This window comes from Enoplosus armatus, chromosome 9 (genome assembly GCF_043641665.1).
Source record: "Enoplosus armatus isolate fEnoArm2 chromosome 9, fEnoArm2.hap1, whole genome shotgun sequence".
NCBI classification, from domain to species: Eukaryota; Metazoa; Chordata; class Actinopteri; order Centrarchiformes; family Enoplosidae; genus Enoplosus; species Enoplosus armatus.
The window spans coordinates 25,227,780-25,251,687 of record NC_092188.1 but is presented as its reverse complement, the minus strand read 5'-3'; the positions used below and the strand labels follow the sequence as shown (position 1 = coordinate 25,251,687).

The 23,908-nt window shown below is 45.5% G+C and overlaps 1 protein-coding gene and 1 pseudogene across 3 annotated transcripts in view; both read left to right on the top strand.

Annotated features, from left to right (window-relative positions):
* The first annotated feature begins 116 nt into the window (after positions 1 to 116).
* LOC139290804 (uncharacterized) lies at positions 117 to 14,754 on the top strand (annotated as a pseudogene).
* A 2,960-nt stretch (positions 14,755 to 17,714) lies between these two features.
* Positions 17,715 to 23,908, top strand: part of hace1 (HECT domain and ankyrin repeat containing E3 ubiquitin protein ligase 1) — a 31,703-nt gene continuing 25,509 nt past the window's right edge. Inside the window, exons 1-7 of one of the 3 annotated variants that reach the window (XM_070911780.1) lie at positions 17,715 to 17,805; positions 19,355 to 19,409; positions 19,615 to 19,704; positions 21,224 to 21,328; positions 22,067 to 22,142; positions 22,309 to 22,440; positions 23,517 to 23,599. In XM_070911780.1, coding sequence (XP_070767881.1) covers positions 17,715 to 17,805; positions 19,355 to 19,409; positions 19,615 to 19,704; positions 21,224 to 21,328; positions 22,067 to 22,142; positions 22,309 to 22,440; positions 23,517 to 23,599 — 632 coding nt within the window. The remainder of the gene's footprint in view (positions 17,806 to 19,354; positions 19,410 to 19,614; positions 19,705 to 21,223; positions 21,329 to 22,066; positions 22,143 to 22,308; positions 22,441 to 23,516; positions 23,600 to 23,908) is intronic. The other 2 variants (XM_070911781.1, XM_070911782.1) reach the window with 2 other exon arrangements.

The window sequence follows — 23,908 nt, the reverse complement described above, 5'->3', positions numbered from 1 at the left end:
CGTGTTCACTGGGTCCTCCTGGTCTTTCCGGCAACCCCCGCCGGGCTCTGAGAGACGCCGGGCGACTTGGCGTGAAATGTGCCCGCAGTTTTATTCACTGTTGTAGACCGTAGACCATGGAGCTTCCGGACTTCGAAGCCATGAACTTGACGGCGGAGCCGGCGGCAGGGCACCCGCTGTGCGAGGAGTGGAGAGACGGCGCGGAGGGCTCCGTGTTCCACCTCGCCAACATCTTCCTCTTCCTCGGCTTCATGGGCGGCAGCGGCTTTTACGGACTCCTCTACCTGTTCACCTTCCTCACCCTGGGCTTCTTCTGCTCCACCCTGTGGGCATGGTCGGACGCCTGCACCATGGACTCTTTCCTGTGGAGTTTCGCGCTCTTCGGGGCGTGTTCGGGACAGGTGTTGCACGTCAGCTACAGGCTGAGGAGCGTCTCCTTCGGGAAGGAGTTCCAGGAGCTGTACGCCTGCTTGTTCAAGAGGCTCGGGGTGTCGCTCACACACTTCGGGAAGATCGTGGCCTGCTGCGACGGAGACATCCACACCTTAGAGAAGGACCACTGCTTCGCCATAGAGGGGAAAACCGCCATCGACAAGCTGTCGGTGCTCCTGTCTGGCAGGTGACTGAAATGTGTTACGCCAAACTGCATTCACAGATCTTAATTATTTTGTTTACGGCCGAAAGGTAAAAAACAAAGACTGAAGCAAACTTAACCCGGCGGGACCTCTGCCGGATCCTGTCAATTCGGCATGGATATTTGAGATTCCAGCGTAAGCATTGAGGGTTCCAATTGACCACATTTGTGAAATATGGCAGAATGAACACGTTGAAAAGTTGAGTTTTATAGAAATGTTTTTATACTTTTCAAAATAAGGTACGCCAAATTTGTCAAACTGTTCTGAACTTTCATGCTTGTATATTATACTCGCCTAATACTAATACTTAATTACTTATTGCAGGTATGACAAGTGATGTCTGGGCCCCATAAGTGTGCCCCTGTATCTCTGCCATAGGGCTTAATGCAGCTGCTGCTGAATGAATGTGTGGGGTGTAAACGTGGGTTTGCTGTAAGTCAACTCTCCCATTATCTCTATGATATAAGAAGTTTTAGATAACCGTAGTATTTTGCCCTGATATGATGTGAACTAGAGCCAAGGCTTCAGTGTCAACGGTGTTGACACCCTCGTGATCTAGGTTTCTCTAAAATACTGCAATGGATACAACTGTGGCTTTTCAGATGTGATGTTTTTGTTTTAGTTTTTTCCCCCCATCATTACCCTGCAGGAGCCCCGTTTGACATGACTCAGACATCATAGAGAGTTACTACAGTCAATCTGATGTTGCAGTAATAAGATATTGGAAGCACGGAGTCTGTGGCTGCCATATTTTCAGGCCTGGCCTTATTTAGTGTGGGGGGGCGGGGGGAGGGTTTGAGTAGGGGCATCACAGAGCGCGTATTTCCCCTACCCCATGACTGTATCTCTGTAGTGCTCAGGTGAGAGGGGAGGGGGGGGGGGGGGGACCAATAAACTACCCATTGTCTCTCTAATAAATCTCTACTAATATCTCCAATAAATAAAATGTCGCCTCTGCTGATGATTTCTGAAGGTGAGGATAAATTCATCACACCCGTTATCAGTTTTTTAATTTCAACCTGCCATCTGCACGTAGAGTGAGAGACGCAGAGATAGCATAAGGCTTAAAGTGTGTGTGTGTGTGTGTGTGTGTATTGACATTGAAAGAAGTGCATTTTTAGCATGGATTGGAGGAAGAAAAAAAACAAAAAGGCCTCATCACATTGAGCATTAAATGATGTAGAACGTACAAGGTAGAATTGATGCAATATTCAGTATACAGGGGCAGGGGAAATGGTGTCACGTGCTAAGTGCTACGGAAACATGTTCCGCGTTGCAGAAAGTACGTTTGTGTGTTTGCTGTAGTTTGTCCACGCCATAGTCTCCACAGCACATCCACTGAGGACCTATTACAGGGGCCTCATTTGTCAAGCCTTAGTTTGGCGTGGAAATCGCTAAGCAAACGCTAGACTTGACCTAAGTGATTCTCCTGCTGGTTGTGTCGGGGGTACTGCAGCTTGGGTGAAGGAATTACTTGCCAGATGCAATAGGTTGTTACATATATAATGTATAAATACTACTATAAATACTGTGTCGAATTAGAAAGAAGCAGCCATGGCTGTTCTTTTAGAAGGGAGAGGGTTTTCAGGGATCGGAATGACTTTTTTTTTTATGCAAGATGATCCTTTTATATAAAGTGTCCTCCCTGAATGGTATGGTAGCCCATGTATCTAGATATGTATGGGATCGATGCACACCCCTAGAAACTGATGTCTGACGCTGGAGGTGTTGCCTCTAGATGTCCAACATGAAAGGGTGACCTTTCTGTGTCTATGCTACAAGGGTTGAAACCTTCTAGCAACACCCCAGACACTCGTATCACAGCAGCTGTGATTTCTCTCAGCTGACTTGCTCTCTGTGTTGAAATGTTTCCCTTTGGAAAGTGGATTGGCTAACTATCGACTTTCCGTCCATTCTCCCACAGAGTCCGCGTGACGGTCAACGGAGAGTTTCTGCATTACATCTACCCTTTCCAGTTTCTGGATTCACCCGAGTGGGACTCTCTCAGACCGTCAGAGGAGGGTGTATTCCAGGTTTCTTTTTAACTCGCGTTTTCTGTCTCCGTGGTTTCACTTACGTGACCGCAGCAAGCATGTTTCGCTGGACTGCTCGCCGCTGTCTGTGTTTCCCTCGTTGTCAACAAATCCCATGAAAAGGCCTAAACCCGAACCCGGATATGTTATGCATGTTCCACGCGCGCAAGTTTACTTTTTTACTCAATCCTCAACAAAATGTGCTCCGGCCTGTTTTGAGGCGGAATAATGCTGCATTCACATGCAAACAAAACAAACAGTCCGAACGGAACGCACGGCGATACGTTGCTACGGTGACGTAGTATTGTTCACAAAGAACGGAACGTTTTCAATAAAATGATGTCGTGTCTGTTATCTCACGTCAATGATCCTAGTCATATATGTAGCTATGAAATGCGGCTTTCTCGCAAAATATTCTATCACAAACTTCAAAATGAATGCGAGGTCATTCGTTCATGTCCAACGTGGACAGTGGAAGCAGGACTCCGCTCGGTGTCTCCCTTCACGCTTGTCTGAAAAAGTGACTTTTTTTTTTTTTTTTTTAAGCTTCTCGTTGTCGTCCATGTTTTCTCCTCGCGTGAGGGAGCTACGTAACATCCATGTCAACGGCCTCGCCTAGTTTTACCGTCCACTAAAATGATTTGCCCGGTTTGCCATCCACCGTCTGCCGGAATCCATGCGAATGCAGCATGACGCCTCGTTGGTTTGGATCCTCTTAAGGGATTCGTTGACACCTGCTTCATCCTTTTCTGGTGCGGTATTGTGCCTCGTGTGTTCTGTGCTCTCGAGCATGAAGAGAGCTCCGGATGAATTGTGATATATTTAAAACCTCATCGCAATACTTCAAATCCTTAACGCGGGTTAAGGCGTGAGATGTGTGAAATACGTGTTTACGTTGTGACAAATCGACTTGATGGATTGTCTTTGGGTTCTGTTCTCCACAGGTGACCCTGCAGGCCGATAACTCCTGCCAGTACGTGGCGTGGCGGAGGAAAAAACTCTACCTGCTTTTCGCTAAGCACCGCTACATAGCCAAGATCTTTGCCCTGGTCGTGCGCAACGACATCGCAGAAAAGCTGTACTCCCTCAACGACAAGGCTTTCGACAGGTCCGGGCGCCGCTACGATCTCCGCTTACCGAGCTACTGTCACATGCCAGGGCCCGAATTAGAAAAGGCAGATGTCTTCCTGCAAGTGCCAATGCAGGGTGGAAGGACTGCCTGACCGCACACGCACACGCACACACACACACACACACACACACACACTGCTCCAAGCCTTAAGCACTCGACTGACTTTTGGAGTGGGTGTCAGGCAGGTGGGGCAAAGTGTGGTATTATCTGCACCATGTAGGGTAAGTGAGTGTCAAGTGATGTTACCTTAAATTTGCCTGCATTCTGTATCAGTAAATTATTTTCATGTCATTTCGTGTGTGTGTGTGTGGGGGGGGAGGGTCTCTGCTCTGATACGCATGCTCTCAAGTGGTTCACAGGGACCCGCCCTGTGAGCAAAAGGGATACCATCTTGGAATGCGGTATCCAGTTCCCGTGCAGCGGCTGCGGCCCGGCTGTTGTCGGCCAGGAAATAAATATCTCCACTCTCAGTAAGAAAGAAAGACAATGTGCATTATTTTCTAAAATGTTCAACTTTCCCATTAAGCTGGTAGCTTGGGGAGGGGAGGGGAGGAGGAGGGCGGGGGGTGATTTGGTGTCCATTATTTTGGCTGTACCCAACCACAAAATCTTCCAAGTTTCAATCTGAGCTGTGCACTGACAGACAAGCCGCGGTGAAACCCTGTCTCTCAGAAAGATCCCGAAAGAACACCTTCATTAAAGAAGTCCTCGGGTCAAAATGGCAGGCTCAACACACTGTACCCTGTTTCATACTACTGCAAAGTTACTCTGCTGTACTGGACGCTAACATACTCGCACACAGACTTTTCCAGACTTTGGGGTTTTCAGTCTGCTTTGCCCACTTCTGTAAATCCTCATTTTCAGCCTCCCGTTCAAAGCATCACACCGTCAGGGAACGCTTTCACCGAGGATTCACCACCTCGGGGCATCCTGACCCCGTGGAGGTTTGTTAGTGTGTGTGGAAATGTGTTTTTAGGCTCATGACGCTTCAGATTGTGCCTGAAGGCAATTCATTGCTTTATTTACAAGGAGGCGGCAGATGGTGTAATGTGGAATATTGTGAATGTAACATTGTGCAAATGTATAAAAGGCTCATTGTGTCTATAATGTACTGTAAAAATAAACAATGCTTTATTTAACTGTGCAGATTTTTGTTATTTGGAGTGTCAGTACCACAACCATATGTTGTCACTTCTGTTTGTTGCCCCCCCCCCCCCCCCCCCCCCAAAAGAAAACTGCTTTCAACTGGATGGAGTTTGCTCAGTTGTCATGGAGCTCAGTAACTGGATAACTCATCAAACCACCGCACCAAATTTCTGCTAAATGACACTTAAAATAAAACATGAATATATATTGTAATATAATATTATATATGTATATATAAACATTAAAATAGCACAATACAAACAAAATAATCAACTAATTTATGTTAAAATATATTTTTGTCCATTTCTAGTAGTCATATATACATATTGTATTTGTATTTGTTGTATATGTTATTTATTCAAATGAAAGTGGGTTCATTCACTCTGAAAAGTGAATCTCACTGTCTCTTGTCTTTCTTTCACACGGATGTTAGATAGCTCAGCAGATGTAGCTAAAGAGGAGGATAGGTATTATAAAGTGTTTTTCTTTCCGCAACGTCACCGGGAAGAGAGAACTCCACGGGAAGCCCTCGGTGTTTTCGCGGACCGTTAAATATGACAGATTTGCGGGCGGAGGTTTCGCTACATCGTCCCCGACGCCGTGGCCGCGCTCTGTCTCCCCCTGGCGGAGCATCTCCGTCCCCGCAGGCGCGCCGCTCTCGCCTTCTTGCCCATTTTAGTCTCTCCCTGTGCGCTGAGTGGAATGTGCGACGCGCATCGTGCAGCCCACCCCCCACCGCCAACACCGCCCCGCATCTGAGGGGTCCAGCCTGCAGTCACCAGCAGTGTGTCAGGTCTTTCACAGAGATCACTCCTCCTTCGCTCCGCAGACGCGCTTCCCGCCGGCCGCCGCTGAATCGGTAAGTAACGCGCCTCCTTCTCCTCTCGGTACTTTGACGAGCAGTTAGAAAGTTGTGGCTGTGGGAAATTCCTCTGCGAGGGGGCTGCATGCGGATCCCCACATCTATTTTTACATGTGAGACCCCCCCCCCCCCCCCCCCCCACACTCCCTCTAGTGCAGGGCACATCAGCCTGAGACACACAGCTGATACTGTCACTGTGGTACAATGATATTATTATTATTATTATATATATATATATATATATATATATGAATCCATAGTTGTGAAGTGTTTCAACAGCATGTGCTTCAATCACTCTTTGAGCAGAACAGATGCAGCCAAATATTTACATAGGAGCCTTCCTGCGGGCCCGATGTGACAGGATGTACTGCGACCGCTCTCATCTCACGCAGTCACGCCTTCAGCACTATGGACGTGTCTTCTGTTCTGCGGCTGCAGTAGAAAATGAATGACAATGAATGTATGAGGGCCAAAATTCAATACACAACTGTATTAATCTGGAAAATGAATAAATACAGTTGAGGCAAAGTTGAGTTGAGATGGTTGGAAGAACTTGAAACTTGAAATACAAGGCAAAACCCCCCCCCCCAAAAAAAAAACAACAACCCCGCAGGTGCTCTTAAAGAAAGAAAATAGGTTGAAATCGACTTGCTTGGTGCCTGGAGAAGTGGGTACACTCTTCATTTAAGTTTAGCCTGTAATGGGCCAGAAGGATTTGCACATTGTCACTTAACCTCCGCTTGAGACAACTACCGTGATTGTCCATTTTGAGTGAACTGGCCCTTATTCCTTTGTCCATCCACGGGTGAACGTTGAACAACTGTTTACGCTCTCTCTCTCTCTCCTTGCAAGGAGTCTCGCGCGAGGGCCAGTCGTTTCGAAATGAACATTACTCGTCAAGGGGGCAGTTGGGCTCTGCGCGTCTGCAGGTCTGACGTTTGGCTTCCTAACATCCACCGTTCGAATCGCAGATAACCAGGGCAGGTAGGCTGCAGGCGAGGCGAAGGCCTCTGATTGGCTTGCCCTGATACCCTTACTCTAACCCTGACCGACCCAACCGACCAACGAAGGCCACGAAGTACTAGCCAATGAAAGGCCAGGGGTCATGCCCTCGCCGTCCTAGGGGCAAAAAAAAAACAAAACTGAATGATGCGCATCAGAGGGGATTTAGAAGTGGGTACAAGCCGCGTACCTGCGTCGCATACCCTGCACTGCACCACTGACGTAAGCTAAAGAACAAGAACAAGAACAAGAAAAGCCTCACCGACTCTCAGCTCGACTGAGCTTTCTTTGTAGCCTCCTTTTAGCTCATTGTTCTGGTTTTCTGGCCCACGAACTCTGCTCTAATCCACCCGACAGCAGACAGACACACACACACACACACACACACACCACATTCATGCCATGTCATTTAGACCGTCACACCACCGTGACCATCGTGGAATAATGTGCGAACACTCCCCAAAGCCCTGAGCGATCCATCATCCTCCACTCACACACCTTCTCAAACCTTGTCCTACTTTTCAAGGTGACCCTGCCGCAGGATGTCTTCTACGCCAGAGCTGCCCCCACTTCTCTTCAGCACGCCGGCCCCGTTCCCCTCGGCCACCCCGGGAGTCCCGGCTCTGGAGCACAACGCCACCTCGTGCCAGGAGTGGGAGAATGCCCACCATCTCCTCTTCCACCTGGGGAACCTGTCCCTGCTGCTGGGCCTGGTCGTCCCCACCACCGCAGGCCTGCACATGATCCTGCTGCGCCTCCTCCTGATGACAGGTCTGTCCTTAGCGTCACCCCCCCCCCCCCCCCCCGCTGATGGCATTCCTGTGGTGATAATACTCTAGCTGGGAACATTAGAGATCAGCCGATCTTTACTCTGATCAGAAGTGTCCCGCAAAGCATCTGTAAATTATTACCGCAAGCTTGTTGAGGATTTGGGGTTTTTGAAAAGCTGTCCGGCACAAAGAGGGACCTCTTCAACACAGGGCCGAGGCCTTAAAAGGCTCTGACAATGGCAGATGAAAGGAAGGAGAGAATAGCGGATGGAAAAAGCACTTCCAACATGTTTATATCTTCTGCTTGGAAGGAGAGTGGAGACAGGAAGTAGCATGATTTATGAGTGGTGTGGTTGTCATTTCTTTCTTTTTTTTTTACAGTTTATTTATTTATATTACCCTTTGGCACGAGTTATTCTCAGAGGGGTTTTTACAGAGAAAAAGAAGCAGATAGAGGAAAGAGGACGAGCAAACTGACAGAGCTGCAGTAGTTCGTCTTGGAAGGTGACTGTAAAAACATCTTGGGTGCTTTGTTATGGAAGACTAGAGCGGCCGTAGTTATATTAATAAAAGTCAATTCATTAATAAAAACAAATGCATCGAATAAACTGAGCTAAAGTATTTTTAGACCCGCAAGGTTGAACTTTTACAGCTTTTAAAGCTACAACAGGCGATATTATTGAATCATAATTTCTAGTAGTTTTGACCAGCGCACGTCACTGACAATATCTGACTGAACCCACCCCTTTTGTATATATTCTTCTTTTTTTTTTAAATAAACTGGATCAGGGGCAATGGGCGGTTCTGGGTTTTGATTCCTGTCTTCCAACCGTTCTGAGTCACGCTCCAATCCAGAAGGTGGAACCTTCTGTAGAAGCCCTTGCTTGTGCAGTCAGTTCCGTGCTAGCTAACCCTGATTGGTTGTTTGATTCAGACCTGGTCCAGTTTTTAAAAACACTAAATACAAAAGGGGGGGCGGGTGCTCCAAGACACACATTTTTTTTTAAAGGATCCCTTCAATTAGATATTGTTAGTGACGTGCGATGGTCAAAACTAGTTATTTCAACTGAAATTATGATTCAATAATATCGCCTACTGCAGCTTTAAGCCAACGACATTTTTTGTTTGTCGTGAAAAACAACACGTCTTGATGACTCCTCAATAATTTGCACATTTCGTCATCTAAAGTCACAATTGAGTTTGCATTCTTGCCCATGTTGCTTCAAATGGCTCACCTTGAGTTAAGCTGCACTTTTGCAGGTTTAAAACCTAAGGACTTGTTGCTATGGCAACAGCTCCAGATAAACTTGAAACCAGCTTTGATCAGCTGAAAGATCCAGACTTGTGTAAGTTATGTTACATATCATATCTTATTCGGGTAACATGCTATTTAAATTTCTTTTTTTTTTTTAACTTGATTGACTCGATTTGTTGTTCCATGCTGGTTTGGCTCTTTATCTTTTGTTCAAGTGTTGACACTCAGTGTGTGGACATGTCCTCTCCTAAATCCTCTTTGTTTTCGGCCTTTAACCCTGACAGGATGCGGCCTCTTCATTGTGTGGGCGACTCTGTACAGGTGCAACCTGGACGTGATGGTTTGGAACGTGGTTTTTCTGGTGGTCAACTTCATGCACTTGTTCTTCCTCCTGTACAAGCGTAGGCCGGTGAGTCCTGCATCAGCGCGCCCCTCATTCACATTCACAACAGCCGCGTTACATCCAGGCCATTCCAGTGTTTCGCCAAATTGAAATGCTGGCCCCCAGGTGCTGGGGGAGCAGCGTGTCTATTTATGCTGGGGCTCAGTGCAGAGTTTTTCATCGCTGTCTCGGGCAGGAAGCAGCACATCCTCCAGGGTTTGGTGCTGCTTTATGCTAACGAGATGCAGATAAAAATCCATGGGTGCCACCGGGGGATTTAGTGTAAGTAAGCCCCCCCCCCCAGTGAGGTGATAGAATCAGACCAGGACTTTTTTTTTATAATGAGACAGGACACCTGTCCTCCGCAGTCCCTGCTCCTTTACCAATTCACTGTGGCTCTGCTCTGTCAGATTAAGATCGACAGGGAGCTGCGGTCGGTCTACAAGCGGATGTTCGAGCCCCTCCATGTGCCGGAGTCTCTGTTTCAGAGGCTCACGGGGCAGTTCTGCACCATCCAGACACTGAAGAAAGGCCAGGCCTACGCCGCCGAGGACAAGACCTCAGTGGACGAGCGCCTCAGCATTCTCCTCAAAGGAAAGTATGTGCCGCCGGTCTGCGCCGTCCACCTTCTGTGTGATGGCCGTGCCTCCGTGATTGATCATTGCTCGCTGAAATTGAAGTGTGCATGAAATGTCTTCTTTTTTTTTATTATTACTGTGCTGAAATTACGGGTCAATTACTCAATAAGACAATCCACAGAATATTCGCCGTCAGCAGGCCTCTCCTTGGCCTTCAGGAAGTTGCGATGGATATTTCGGACTATCTTTTTCGGACACTCATTAGACTAAGTTGGAGTTCTGTCGTTGTTATTTATGGTTGAAAGTCTAAATGCTGCTTCACAAGCTTCACCACCCTAACAACATTAAAACTAGACCCCCCCCCCCCCATAGCTCCCTATGATGCCCTAAAACACCCCCAAATTGCCTCCCATCTCACTTGATCAGTTGAGTTTTAAAACATCAGCGGTGAGAAGGAGCTATAACAAAATCATCTGTTTATAATTTGCCTGACATATGTTGCATTTAGAATATTGAATGTAAGCACAAAACAATATCTACTGTCTGACTGAATGTAAAATGTAGCGGCGTTGACATCCGCCTTCAAACATTCATATAAGTTTGTCTATAATATACCCTCATAACTAATGGCAATGAAAGGCCCATCATTTCAGAAATTATGTGTGAGTCATTTTGAGAGTGAATTTTTTAACCTTTGAAATTGTTTTGAGAGACGTATTGAGCATCTAATGACCATAGAGTTGCTGCAGGGGTGACGTATTTCTGTAGGCCAACCCGGAGGTTAGCATCGCCCTGGTTCCCTCCACTAAAAGCCAATGGGATTGTTCCATTTTGGATTATTGCAGAAAATAAGCTCTGTGGCAAAAACAAACAGTTTGTGATACTTATACGTTTTGTTCAGCGAGATAATCTTCACCAAAGAACACCACTTTTATGACGTTTGAAGCGTAAATGGAATCGCCAGAAGTAAAAAGCTAACGTTAGGCTATAAAGGAACTCCACCACGGTCGCATTACTTCAACATCACCACGGCTAAGCTTCACTTTTAAGAGAATATATAGATATATAGACAGATAGATATAGAGTATAAACACAACTAGTGAGTAGATGACTTTCCGTGTTTCGGCATGAAGACGTTTAATGTCCGCGACAACCTCTGTAGTCTCATTTAGCCGCTTGATAGCAACCGCCTTTTTTAAGACACTTAAAAAGCTTCAAAATTCACAAGTGGGGGTATCTACTGACGTATTTTATGTCGTAGAACAAAACGTTGAAATCTCTTAAGCTTGTGTGTAACCACAGACCTTATTTCAGGCATCTGACCAAAAAAACCCATCGACTTCCAGACGAGGGAACAGGAAGTGTACAAATGCTGACTCATATCTGGGTTTTAGGACTCATTCCTGCAGCACCTCTATTAGATGAACTTAAGGCTTAAAATCACTTAAAAGAGACTGCACTTGAGTTTTTGACTTTGGCGTTTCTGTGCGACAGGATAAAGGTGTCATACCGCGGCCATTTCCTCCACAACATCTACACCAATTCATTCATTGACTCACCAGAGTTCAGGTCCACTGAGATGCACCGAGGAGAGAAGTTCCAGGTAACATGAAAAATCAGATAGATCGAAACCCTTTTGCGTGCCTCAAGGATTCAAAACCTCTTGAGGTTAAATAAATGATCGATGTTGCTGTTGTGTTTGATTGACAGGTGACCATCGTGGCAGAGGAGAACTGCAAGTTCCTGTGTTGGTCTCGAGAGAGGCTCACCTACTTCCTGGAGTCCGATACTTTCCTCAATGAGGTGTTCAGGTACCTCATTGGCAAAGACATCACCAACAAACTGTACTCTCTAAATGACCCCACCCTCAGTGACAAGGTGGGTCCAGCTCTGCTCTCACACTATAATGTGAAACACTGGACGTATTAACACATCAACATTGTACTGTATAGCGTCTGCAATGCTCATTGTGCTGGTGGTGGTGGTGGTGATGATGACGATGATGATGATGATGGCGGCGGTGGTGGTGGATGTGTCTCAGGCGGTGAAGAAGATGGACCGCCAGCCCAGCCTGTGCTCTCAGCTGTCTATGATGCAGATGAGGAACAGCATGGCGAGCACCAGCGACACTGACGATGTCCTAAACCAGATCCTGCGAGGAGGATCTGCGGGGTCGTCGCTCCGTGAGTCACGCCGTTACCCAACAATTTGTTCTGATGCGTTGCCAGGTTTTCATTTATTCATCCATACAAACATGGAAATGACTGTGGTCCCATGCAAATCAACCAACGCTGATGACCGAAACACAGGAAATAAACACCCGCAAAAAGAAATCCATGCCTCGGTGAAGTAGAGGCCCTTGTTTAGAACAGAGACAGGCCTCTATCCCTTCCTCCCCTTTCTTCCCTGCTTCATGCAAACCTAAAACTTCCTCCATGTTTACCTGTTGTCTTGATAAATTCAGTATAACGAAAATATATTTCCACTGCACTAATTTGTGTCATGCTTAGCACACACGCCGCTCTCACCTAACTCTACTCTAAGTTTTCAGTGGCGACCCCTGCAAATTGGATATAATTAGTTAATGAAAACAAGCATTTCTGTTAAAAAGAGAATGTGCTCGCCATGTCAGAACAGCCATTATTTGAATACCGGCTTTTATTTTTGAACTTCCTGTTTCCTGGTTAGGGTCATTCTTGATGCTACCACTAGATGGTGCCAAATGACAGAATTTCTAAATCCTACACATGGTTGCTTTAATGTGAGGGAGGATTTTTAATAATATGTCGCGATAGAAATGTTAGGTATGTTAGGTATGATAGCGGGGTCCATACTGGCACGTGAACAGTGGAACAATCCCCTACACAGTTGGTATATTCCTAAAAAAAAAAACGATTTGTGCCTGATCTTCAAAGCCTGTCAGAGCAGCAGTGAGCAATGAGCCTGTTTAACCATTTCTATAGCTTTGGTTCTAGTTTAACATTATTTTCACTAATTGTCACGTGGCCGGATAACTCTCCTGCCATATGTGTTTTCTTGCATATCATCGTTTCAACACCCATCCTAACCCATCGTGTGAACGCAGGGCATTCAGGCGTTGGTCCTGTCAAAACAAGTGACAACCCTACATTCATTTGAGACAGCAGGGTGTAATTAGACCACACCAGCACAGGTAGTCAGCACTGTCCATACATATTCAAATGTTTCCCGGGCTTTTGACTGCCATGTCACCATAGTGTACATACAGTAAGTAAGTATATACTTAAACTAAATATTCAAAACACAAGTGAGCAGTCTTGAAAATGAGTCCTGTATGACCTAGCACCACCACCACCTCTACCCCAACCCAAACTGACTGTCCCGATTAGATTTACAATTCACTCTGTGGCCAAATCATTACTTCTTCCAACCAGATCTAGAGGATTGAACCTGCAAAACTCTATTCTGCCTGTCACAAAGGGTGTTCCCCTAACCTGCTCGGCCTTAGCTTAACATCTGACATCATTGCTTAATGTATAATAGTCACACTCGTCCATTGGTTAGCTGGCTCATTCACCCATTCACACACCAATGGCGACCGAGCTGCCATGCAAGGTGCTGGTCTCCATCGGGAGCAACTTAGGGTTCAGTGTCTTGCTCAAGGACACTTCGACATGACGGGGGCAGCTGGGGATCGAATCCCCAACCCGCTCTAACCAGCTTTACCTCCCGTAAAAAAATTTTTTTCAGAGGACGTTAAGTTACTCTTTAAAGTCGGACGCCATGCTAGTGCGTCCTAAACACTTGGAACGTTCATGTTCAATCACACCCCCCCACAAAAACGGTGTTGGACAAGCAGAGAGCTTCAGGCAGTAGAAAGAGGGTGGGTGTGTGTGTGTGTGTGAGGAGCAGACATACACACTGTTAGCGTATATCAGACAGTGTGGTCCACCTGATAGGACGAAGAATAGTTCATGAAGTCTTCATAAGTCACATCACTCATTCATATTCTCCCAAAAAGTGAAAGCATCACGTGCATTAGGTAAAACCAGGCATTTGTATCTGTTGTTGCCTGGATACACACTAAAAGCACCCGAAGTGGAACGTTGGTCTTCAAAATGCTTTCATTTCCAGAAGAGCAGCTCTATTTCTATTCTGCAGAAGGGCTCTCAGAGTAGCAGTGCAGCAACTGTTAGCGGTAATGGAAACACGCTCACGGGGCTTTTGTTTGCCTTTGGTTTCAGAGTACCCGTTCATCCACTCATCCTGTGTTGGGGGTCCGTGGGGGGTGGGGGGCGACGACGGTTTGTGCACTTTGTGACGTGACCACTTCTGTTGGTCCGATGCATTTTCTCATCCCTGAGTGCATATGAGCAAAAAAAAAAAAAAAAAGAAAGAAAGAAGAATTTATATATTAAAGCGCCCAATTGACTCTTTTTTTTTTTTTTTTGTATTTCTAGAAAAATCACCGGGCACCAAGACCTCCACAAAGATGAAGCCCATAGAAGAGGGCATGGAGGATGACGTTTTCGAAGAATCTGTTCCCCCCAGGTCTCGCCGCATGCCCAGCGCTTCCACTGAGGAAGTGTAGCCACGCCGCCGTGGCAGCAACAGCTGGAGCCCGACAGGCGTGGCCAATATTATCAACCATGTCATTTTCCCAGATATATGGATATCTGCCTTTACGTTGGCTGAGTGGAGTTTGTGGTCATTTAGAAACAGTGTTATATTATTATCAGGTTGTTGTTTTTTTTTAAATTTTTTAAAGCTGCATTGATCGATTTCTTGGGCTGTAAAACACCGAATTGACCGTAGGGTTATCACCTGACAGAGTTGTACGCTAGAAAGCTCCGTAGAGCTGAAGGGAACGGCGTCATTCTCTGTGGGCTCATCACCATGACCATCGTTCATGTTACATTTGAGTTATTTGATATATGTGTAAATAATTAGTGATCTTTAAATTCTCAAATATCAGAATATGTCCAGACCCCCCCCCCCCCCCCCCCCCCTATTACTCGGCCTCTCATTTTTCATCTGTTTCTGGATAAACATAACTGGTCAGTTTCTCTTTGTGTGATACAAAAAAAAAAATCACTTTTATTATATTTTTGATGACATATCTAGACACAAGCATGCTTTCCTGTTTTAGCCACGAGGTCATTAGTTTAACAATGTGTTGGGTTTTTATTTGTTTTTTTTTATGTTTTGGAAACGGAAACCAGCGCATTTCGTGTGCTTAACAAACATTTTGAGTGAAATGGTCTTGCTGTCCTAATACTCTTTGCCGTTTAAACTTTTGGATTTGCTCATTATTGTGATTTCACCGTTGTGCCACCATTAAATTGATGTGATCAGTCGTCGCACTGTGTTGTTTGCTTTCCCAGATCATCGGTACACCTTTGAGTTGGAACTGAAGGGTGTGGTGTTCTGGTATTTGTAGGAGTGGAGTGCCCCCCTGTGGTCATAGTTACTTATGAGCAAGACCTCGCTTTAGAATGGGGAACATATTCTGAGTTCGAAAGACTTATGTGGACACTATTATCACTTGTAGTTTTGTGTTTTGTTACATAAGAATGGATTATATTTCTGAGTGTTATTAAGGGAGATTCTTATGGTACTACCACCTTATAAAGGCCCACGCTGAGCAAAGCATAGTACAACAACTTCCTTACTTACAATAAGCAGTGATTAGGAAGTTATTGATGGAAAACTCTTGGCCCAGTAGTTGTAGAATATGGTCATGCAGAATAAGGCATTAATAAGTGCTTTATAATGGCTAATAAAGATCCAATATGTTACTAATATGCATGCTAATAAGCAACTAGTAAATGGCGAATATGTGTAATATTATATGACCATCAAAATCTTCAAAACATTCACTTTTGAGGAACGAAGCAAAAGAAAAGCCGGCTGACAGCTTGACCAGTTTTTCGGAGGACCAGGTCTTGCAGGGGACTGAGTGCTGATGCCCGATGCACTCCAGTATTAGAATGGCTCGCTTTCCTATAAAAAAAAAGAGCTGTAAAGTAGGAAACCAGGGGTAGATACATTTGGAGGAGCACATTTAGCATTACAAAAGTAATAATTTTTGATGCAATATCTTTGTGTATAGATCATTATTTTACGTTATTCTTAATGCAGCAAAGTTTTATAAAAGAAAATGAATTAAAGTTTAAACAACATCAAATGTATAGTTAAAAGCGTACAATCACCAATGTGTCACCGTATTTTAAAGTCTTTACACTATTAATTGTGCTAAAAAAAAGTGCTGGCTGGAAAACTGAATGTGACTACAAGACATTCAATATGTTTAAGTTGATTGATATTAATATATACATTTAACAACTGAATAACTTTCTGTTGTGTGTGAAAGATATTCTATGTTATCAAACGCGATGAAAAGCAAGCATCATAGCATCTCCCATAATAATCATTCATATCATCTGCAGCGTTTCACGTTGTTTTTCTCTGCAGTGATTGTTGCCGTGGATACCCAGCTTCGATGGTAATAGATTCATCTGTGTCTTTATGAGAGTTTCTCAGATTTCAGCCTCTGGACTCCAGTAAGTTATATGTCTGTGTTCAAAACCAGGGCCAGCATTTCTGCATTTCTGTCCACAGGAGTACCTTTACATGTTATTGCGTACCGCCACCTCCCGGTGAGTCTATGTATGCTCCCTAAACCCACCCGCCCCACTCCTGCCTCTGATTGGCTGCTGTTCATTGGTTTGGTTTTGTCAGGTTTAAACACATAGCTAGTTCCACGCTGAGAAAACAGCCTGAAAATGTGCTCGCTAAAATGGATTCAATGCGAAAGACCGGGACCAGGAAGAAACTTTAGCAACTGAAGAGGGTCTTATATGGCATTCATTTTTTTCAATGTCGAAAAAAGTATAACAAAGCACTGAAGGCCTGCACGTTTTCAGGCCTGAGCCAATGAAACAATGTAAGTAAGTGAAATGGGGGGGGGTTACACTGTACTTCAAGGTGACATTTGATGTGACTGCATCATGCAGGCTGCCTCATACATTATGGACTTGCCTTTGGTGTTCCTTCTCATCATCCAATTTAATCTGAAGGCCAACAGCTATGTTTTCAGATGGTTTTATTCTAGTATATATGCAACATTATATGTATATTTGTGTACAATTTGATTTGTATCAACAGGGTTACATACATTTTTTTTTTTTATTAACCAAATGTATGTACAAACTGGAAATGTATGTAATGAAATGCATACAAAAATCAATCTGAAGTGGGATATATTATACTGTTTAACACGCCACCCCCCTTTGTTTTTATCTATAGGTCAAACCTAGTCACCCCTTTGTAAAAAAAAAAGACAGATTAAATACGCCCACCCGAAACCCCTCCAACATTACAGACTTGCCTGTGGGGGGAACGAGGTGAGTAAATGTGACATTTTCCTTGCACCTCTCCCCGGGTCTTCAATGGGCGGGACTGAGGTGGAAGGAAAAGGCGACCGTGAGGGAAACATGGAGACATTTCAGCACCCTCTGTGTGGAAAAACACGGCATTTCATTTGGAAATACCGGGGGGGGGGGGGGCTGGGCTGGTTGAGCGTCCCGAAGCATCAATTATTCAACCAATTTCTACGAGTTGACACATTGCAAAGCTAGAAAGCAAACGAGGATACTGTGATTTCAGCCCACTGGCCACAAACTACATCACCCACACGGCATTGCGTTTGAATGTCATCACAACAGGAAGTAGCAGAGGCTGGGCACTAACGTTGTATGAGCAGGGCAGTGTGGCTTGGGGGGAAAAAAAAACCGAGTAAAGTTAAACTGTAAATCAGTGTCCCCTTCCGCCAGTGCCCATGGACGACGCCCAGGAACAACACCCCCCCCGTTAGGAACACACAAACCACGACGGGCGAGGCTTTGTTCCCTCGGTTCATCCCGGTGGACAGTTCACCTATGATGGAACGGGCGATGGAGCAGCTCAACGTACAGCTCAACCGGCTGACCCGTTCCCTCCGCCGGGCCAGGACCGTGGAACTCCCGGAAGGTAACGACGCAGGATGTCAAATAGGCTGCTTCTTCTTCTTCTTCTTCTTCTTCTTCTTCTTCTTCTCCAGCTGAAAACTGCGTGAGCTCACAAGCATAAACAGTGTTGCTGTTCACGTGCTGACGCAGCCACAGTGGGGTTATCGCAGCACCCTGCCCTCGGCCCCCGCGGTGCTATGCTTTAGCCTGTAGGTACGCTAATTTGACGTGTGACCGTCGGCTCTGACAGCCTAGCATACACGGGAGCAGGGGCTTTCAGTGTTCCGGTAATAATTCAGCAAACACGCCACCCCCTTTTTAAATACGTTTTTTTTTTTTTAAAGCCATGTTAGTCAGTGAAAGATTAACTAAGATAGAGTGTGAATCATGATATTTTAGCGTCTTACGTATGTCTGTGGTTCTTAAGTCACAAAAGCAGCGTCATCCCATATGTAATGAATACACACAAGAGTGCTCTACATATTCCTCTGTGTATTAGGAAAAGAAATTGTCAGCCAGTGTGTATACGTTACCTTTTGAAACTAACCAGCTTTTGACTTAACAGCAGCAGCAATGGGAACATGGAACTCAGAGCACCCTCTTTGGCACCCCCACCACCCACCACAGCAAATGACACTGATGATCACCCCTGTGAATCAGTCAGGTCACAGATACAGGGCGTCAAAACGGAAGAGGTGTATGTAGGGTCGTGAAGACACATGCATATATTGTGTGTGTGTGTGTGTATTGTTTTGTCATAGCAGGAGAAGCACAGGTGTTACTGATAACATTAACCGGCTCCGTCCTTTTTCAAGTGGTCCGGTAAGCCGTGACAGTGAGCCAGCTTGAACAACAACAACCAGGACCCTCAAAACTGAAGCAGCTACATGGAATTGAGCCATTATTCATTTTGCCAAAACCTGGGGTGTAATGTGTAATGTGATACGATCCGGCAGCCTAAACTGTCATGTAAAGGCTTAGCTAAACTTTGCCGTAAAGAGAGATGTGTCGCAGGTAACACAGGTGAGCAGCAGCACGTGTCATCAGACAAAAGCAAAATAGCAGTGCGATTGTTTCGAGGGGCGGCAACAGCGTTGGAAACTTGATTAAACACTCGCACTTCTACATACAGTTCAACCCCAGAGGTTACATGTGACAGAAACTTTAGAGCTTGCGCTGTTTCGACCCTTAGATACGATTTTCAGTCGTGACGCCATGTGTACCGTACTGCCCATGACTGAGTCATGTTGTGGGCTCTGTATTTCCTCCTTTGGGGGAGTAGAGTTGTTAGTTTTTAGATTTTTTAGTTAGTTGTTTAAAAGAGTGAAAAAGACGGTATCGGATTGGCATCGGCTGCAGTACCGGTATCGGGCGTGAGAAAGTGGTATCGAGCCGTCCCTAGTCAAAGTGTGAAACAGGCCTGTGTATCTGTGTGTCCATGTGAGACGTGTACATGTGCGAAAGTGGACCTTGAGTTTGATTGAGGGGTTGGAGGTAATTAAAAGGCGAAAGTCTGTCAAGTTTTGTCTGATCTTTTCTCATTTATTCCTCCTGGGTTTCTCCCTCCACAGACAATGAGACTGCAGTCTACACACTTATGCCAATGGTCATGGCTGACCAGCACAGGTAATCAAACCCCACTGTGCAACACGAGTTTTGGCACACTGTGATCTCAACGCTTGAGGTAGAATGCATGTATGGTGGCAGGTTTCCCTGCTTTTTTGTCTCGTCATGTTTTTTAATTTCTTCTGCACATCTGTTTCCACTGCGGAGGTGAAGTGTTGTTTTGTCCTGGAGGAATTGTTTATTTGTTCCGTCTTGTCTCTAAAAGGTCAGTGTCAGAGTTGCTGCTTAACTCCAAGTTTGATGTGAACTACGCCTTTGGACGAGTGAAGAGAAGTCTGCTGCACATCGCTGCCAAGTAAGATGTTGTTCACCCAGTACTTTAAGAGTAAGCACACTCTTGAATTCTGCCAGGACCCTCCCTCCTGCCCAGCATACTTTAGACATTGCAACAAAGACATGGGTATAGGTATAGTATAGGTGGGGGCTAATGTCTGCGTGAGGAGTAGCCTTGTGCCTAAGTAGTGTGTGATGATACGGGGGTTCATAGTAGAGCTAGACCGGTAGACAGGTAATTTTGTCTCCATTGCATAGTTTTAGTGACATTTTGCAGTGGGTTTTTCCACTGTAAAATGTCCCGCTCAGTGTTTATATATATATAACAAAAAAAAAATCAACTGGGCTATAACTCATAGTATCCCCCATACGGAAGGTGGGGGCCTTATTTGTGATAATCATGTGGTTTCTGGTGCGTGGAAGCAAGGCATCCAAACATCTTGTGACAATAATTCTGGCTTTGAAAGGTGAACACTGTGTTGATTAGTTTCCTTAAAGGTCCCATATTGTAGACAGTGAGATGTCCTTGTCTTGTTTGATCATAAAGCAGCTCTGGGTGCTGTATAAATACTGTGAAAGGATCAAAACGCTCACTCCACGGAGAAATGAAACACAGCCCGTATTCAGTCAAGTAAGGTTGTGATGTCACAACTATACAATCACCGCCCACAGCAGGTCATCCAGGCCAGGAAGAAGATACATAAGGACTTTTTTCAGCTGTGAATCATGCAAAGCTGCTCTAGTGGAGTCCCAGAATAAAAATAGAGAGCTGGAAATGAGCATGATATGGTACCTTTTAAGTAAAGTAATTGTAATTTTCAAGGTTTCAAGATATGGATTGCAGAATTCTGGAAGTATCAGTAGAGGGCATCCCTATCCTCATGGATAGGGATGCGTAGCAGTCCCAATGATGAAACTGTCTCTGTGGGGTCTGTGGATTATCCAAAGTAACAGGGACACTGTTGAAGACATTCTGTAAATGTCATTTTTCAGTGCTAAATACCACAACAGGGAAATGAGAAGGTAAATGTGCGGTGAACATGGAACCTTCTGGTGTTTAGGAAATGGTGAGGCACTTTGTTTGAAAGCCATCCTAAATGAAAACTCTGCTCCTTTTGCTATTGACAACACTTGATCTGTCACATATAGAGTCTTGCAGTGGATCACGGAAGTTAGCGTCGCCCTGTTTCCCTCCACTAAAAGCCAATGGGGATTGTTCCATGGGATTTTGGATTATTGCAGATAATAAGCTCTGTGGCAAAACAAACAGTTTATGATACTCACACGTTTTGTTCAGCGAGATAATCTCCACTAATGAACGCCACTTTTATGATTTCTGAAGCGTAAATGGAATCGCCACCAATCTGTCCATCCCCCATCTAACCAAAAAACCCATTGACCTCCAGACCAGGGAGCCGGAAGGGTAAAAAATGCTGACTCCTATCTGGATTTTAGGACTCATTCCTATTCTATTGAGCAGAGGTGAGTTTGTCTTCGTCTCCTGCTCTGACGCTAAGCTGCTCTGTGTCCTCGCTGCACAGCTGTGGGTCAGTGGAGTGTCTGGTTCTGCTGCTGAAGAGAGGAGCCAACCCAAACTACCAGGACATCTCGGGCTGCACCCCTCTGCACCTCGCTGCTCGGAACGGGTACGAACCTCATGCTACATTTAATCTCTCTTTACTTGCTGGTCTTGTGTTCCGTGAGTGGACACCAGGGATGTCGGTCATGTTTGTCCTCATGTGCTTCATGACACAAACAAAACAGGGACCTACTCATAAAGGGCCTTTCACTCTCCCCTAGAAATGCTGCCAGTGGGATAAGTCAAAAAACAGTTTTCATCCTGAATTAGGCCCCTTACGGATTATCCCTGCGATAGATGTACGAGCCCAGACAACCACCGGCCAGTGTGGTATAGATGTGTGGACATTAGCCGGCGCTACATGCTCTGTAATTCGAGATCTCTCAGCCCTCGAGTGGCTGGCCGGACCCAAATAAAGATGACTAATATCAGCAAAACTGGGCCAGGCTAACAGAAACACAACATGACATTTTAAACCGTCCGCAAGACGAGCAGGCATCTTCGTATTTCTGCTGTCACCGCACTCCGGGGTGCTGCCAGACACAGTCCTCAGCTGGTGCGGCCTATGATGTTGCTGTTAGCGCTGTCCCATTTCCTGCTGGTCGTTTTTTGTGCAGCTCTGTGGATCATTTCCAGCTACAGGCCCCTCTCTTTTCTAAAGCCTGCTTATTAGACTTGCATGTAGTCACTTGGTGGTCAGCGGGCCTTCAAGATAGTCACGGCTGTTTTTAGAAGCGTGAAATAGCGTGAAACCGTGTGTGTGATGATACTGATGCTAAACACCTTTCCTCCACTGTTCCCTCAGACAGAAGAAGTGCATGGGCAAACTGTTGGAATATAATGCTGATGTCAACATCTGTAACAACGAGGGACTGACCGCTGTGAGTGGGCTAGAATCCTCCTGGCTGTGCTTCATGTTGTATTGAATGTCTTAAAATCTTTGTGGTCAACGTTTGCTAGTCTATACTATTTGTAGTGTCATCTGTGTGGCTTGTGGTCAGTTAACTACTGTAGCCGGTCATAGTGACTGTGAACCCTCTGCTGCAGATCCACTGGTTGGCAGTGAATGGGCGGACGGAGCTCCTCCACGATCTGGTCCAGCATGTGTCCAATGTGGACGTGGAGGACGCCATGGGACAGACGGCTCTGCACGTGGCCTGTCAGAATGGACACAAAACTGTGAGCCACTTTGAAAATATCTCTTTAATTGAAATATATATACATATATATAAATATTTGTATATATAGACGCCCATGAGAAGAAGAACCTTGTTTACCTCTTTTATTTCGTGTACCTGGCTTCCACGTCTACAAACGGCGATCGCAAGAAGCTTCTTTTTGTTTGAGTTCGCAGAAAGGAAAATGGAGGATAAAAGGCCCAGGTCAGGGGTTAAAGTTCTTCTTCTACTTCTCTTTTGGTCAGGGGTTAAAGTTCTTCTACTTCTCTTTTGTTGTTTCTTGCCTTCTGGATTGGGGGGTAAACGTCCACAACTCCCACACCGCCGCACACACCCTAATTGCTAATCGCGGCCTAAGACGTTAAAACGGCATGGGACTCAAATGCCTGGCAGCGTGGCTTGGAGGGAGCTGCCTGTGAGGCTTGTCGGCCTTTATGGCCTGCCACTTTGAGAGCAGTTAATGTTAAGTTTTACCGGAACGCAAACAGTTATTGACCCCCCCCCCCCCGTAAGGTCCATGATGGATCCTTTGATCCATGTTTCCGGGGCAGCTCTGATATCAACCACGGCGCCACTGGGCGTGAACACGGCACGAGTCCCTTATCAGTTCACTGCACCGGCGGCCAGAGCAGAGTGAACACACACACACACACACACACACCCTGCTCACAGCCACTGTCCGAGCTTGGCCCTCCTCTGGAAATATCAATAATAAACCAGAATGATCCATTAAGAGCTCATTTTATAGCCTTTTGTCCTATTGATAATTTATAATGAGAATGTATATGTATATTATATATATGTTTGCAGTCTGTCTGTAATTTTGTCATCATCATTGTCCATACTGTAATTTTTACTAATGTTGGCCATCCCGTACACACGACATCTATTTCCTGTCTGTCCGTCCTGGGAGGGGGATCCCCCCTCTCCGAATCGAGGGTCTAAGGACAGATTTTAAACCAGAATGTAGACGCCAAAATCATTGATGTCGATCTTGAAATCATTATTACATTGTTTTTTTTTTTATACTTGAGCGTAAAATATTGTGTGATGTGAACGTGTGTTGTGTCTGCTCAGACGGTGTTGTGTCTTCTGGACAGTGGAGCTGACATCAACCGGCCAAACGTCTCCGGAGCCACGCCTCTTTACTTTGCCTGCAGGTGATGTCATGATGTGATGTTTGGTGATTCATAGGCTGTATTGGAAACCACCCGCTACACCAGCAGCACGTACTGATTCGGCCAAAATGTAGCATGTAGCATGCAGCATGCAGTATGTCGAAAACACCCGGATGCCGTGCTGATCTCCAGTCTGCATCGGACCAGTCTACCTCCAATGCCGCGTCCCACAATGCAAAGCGCTAGTGGTGGACTGCCATTAGCCTTACAGAAACTGTCACTTATTTCACCAAAATCTGCTTCTGAACAAATCTGAGGCGAGAAAATAAGCAGCCCAGTGACTGAATCTTC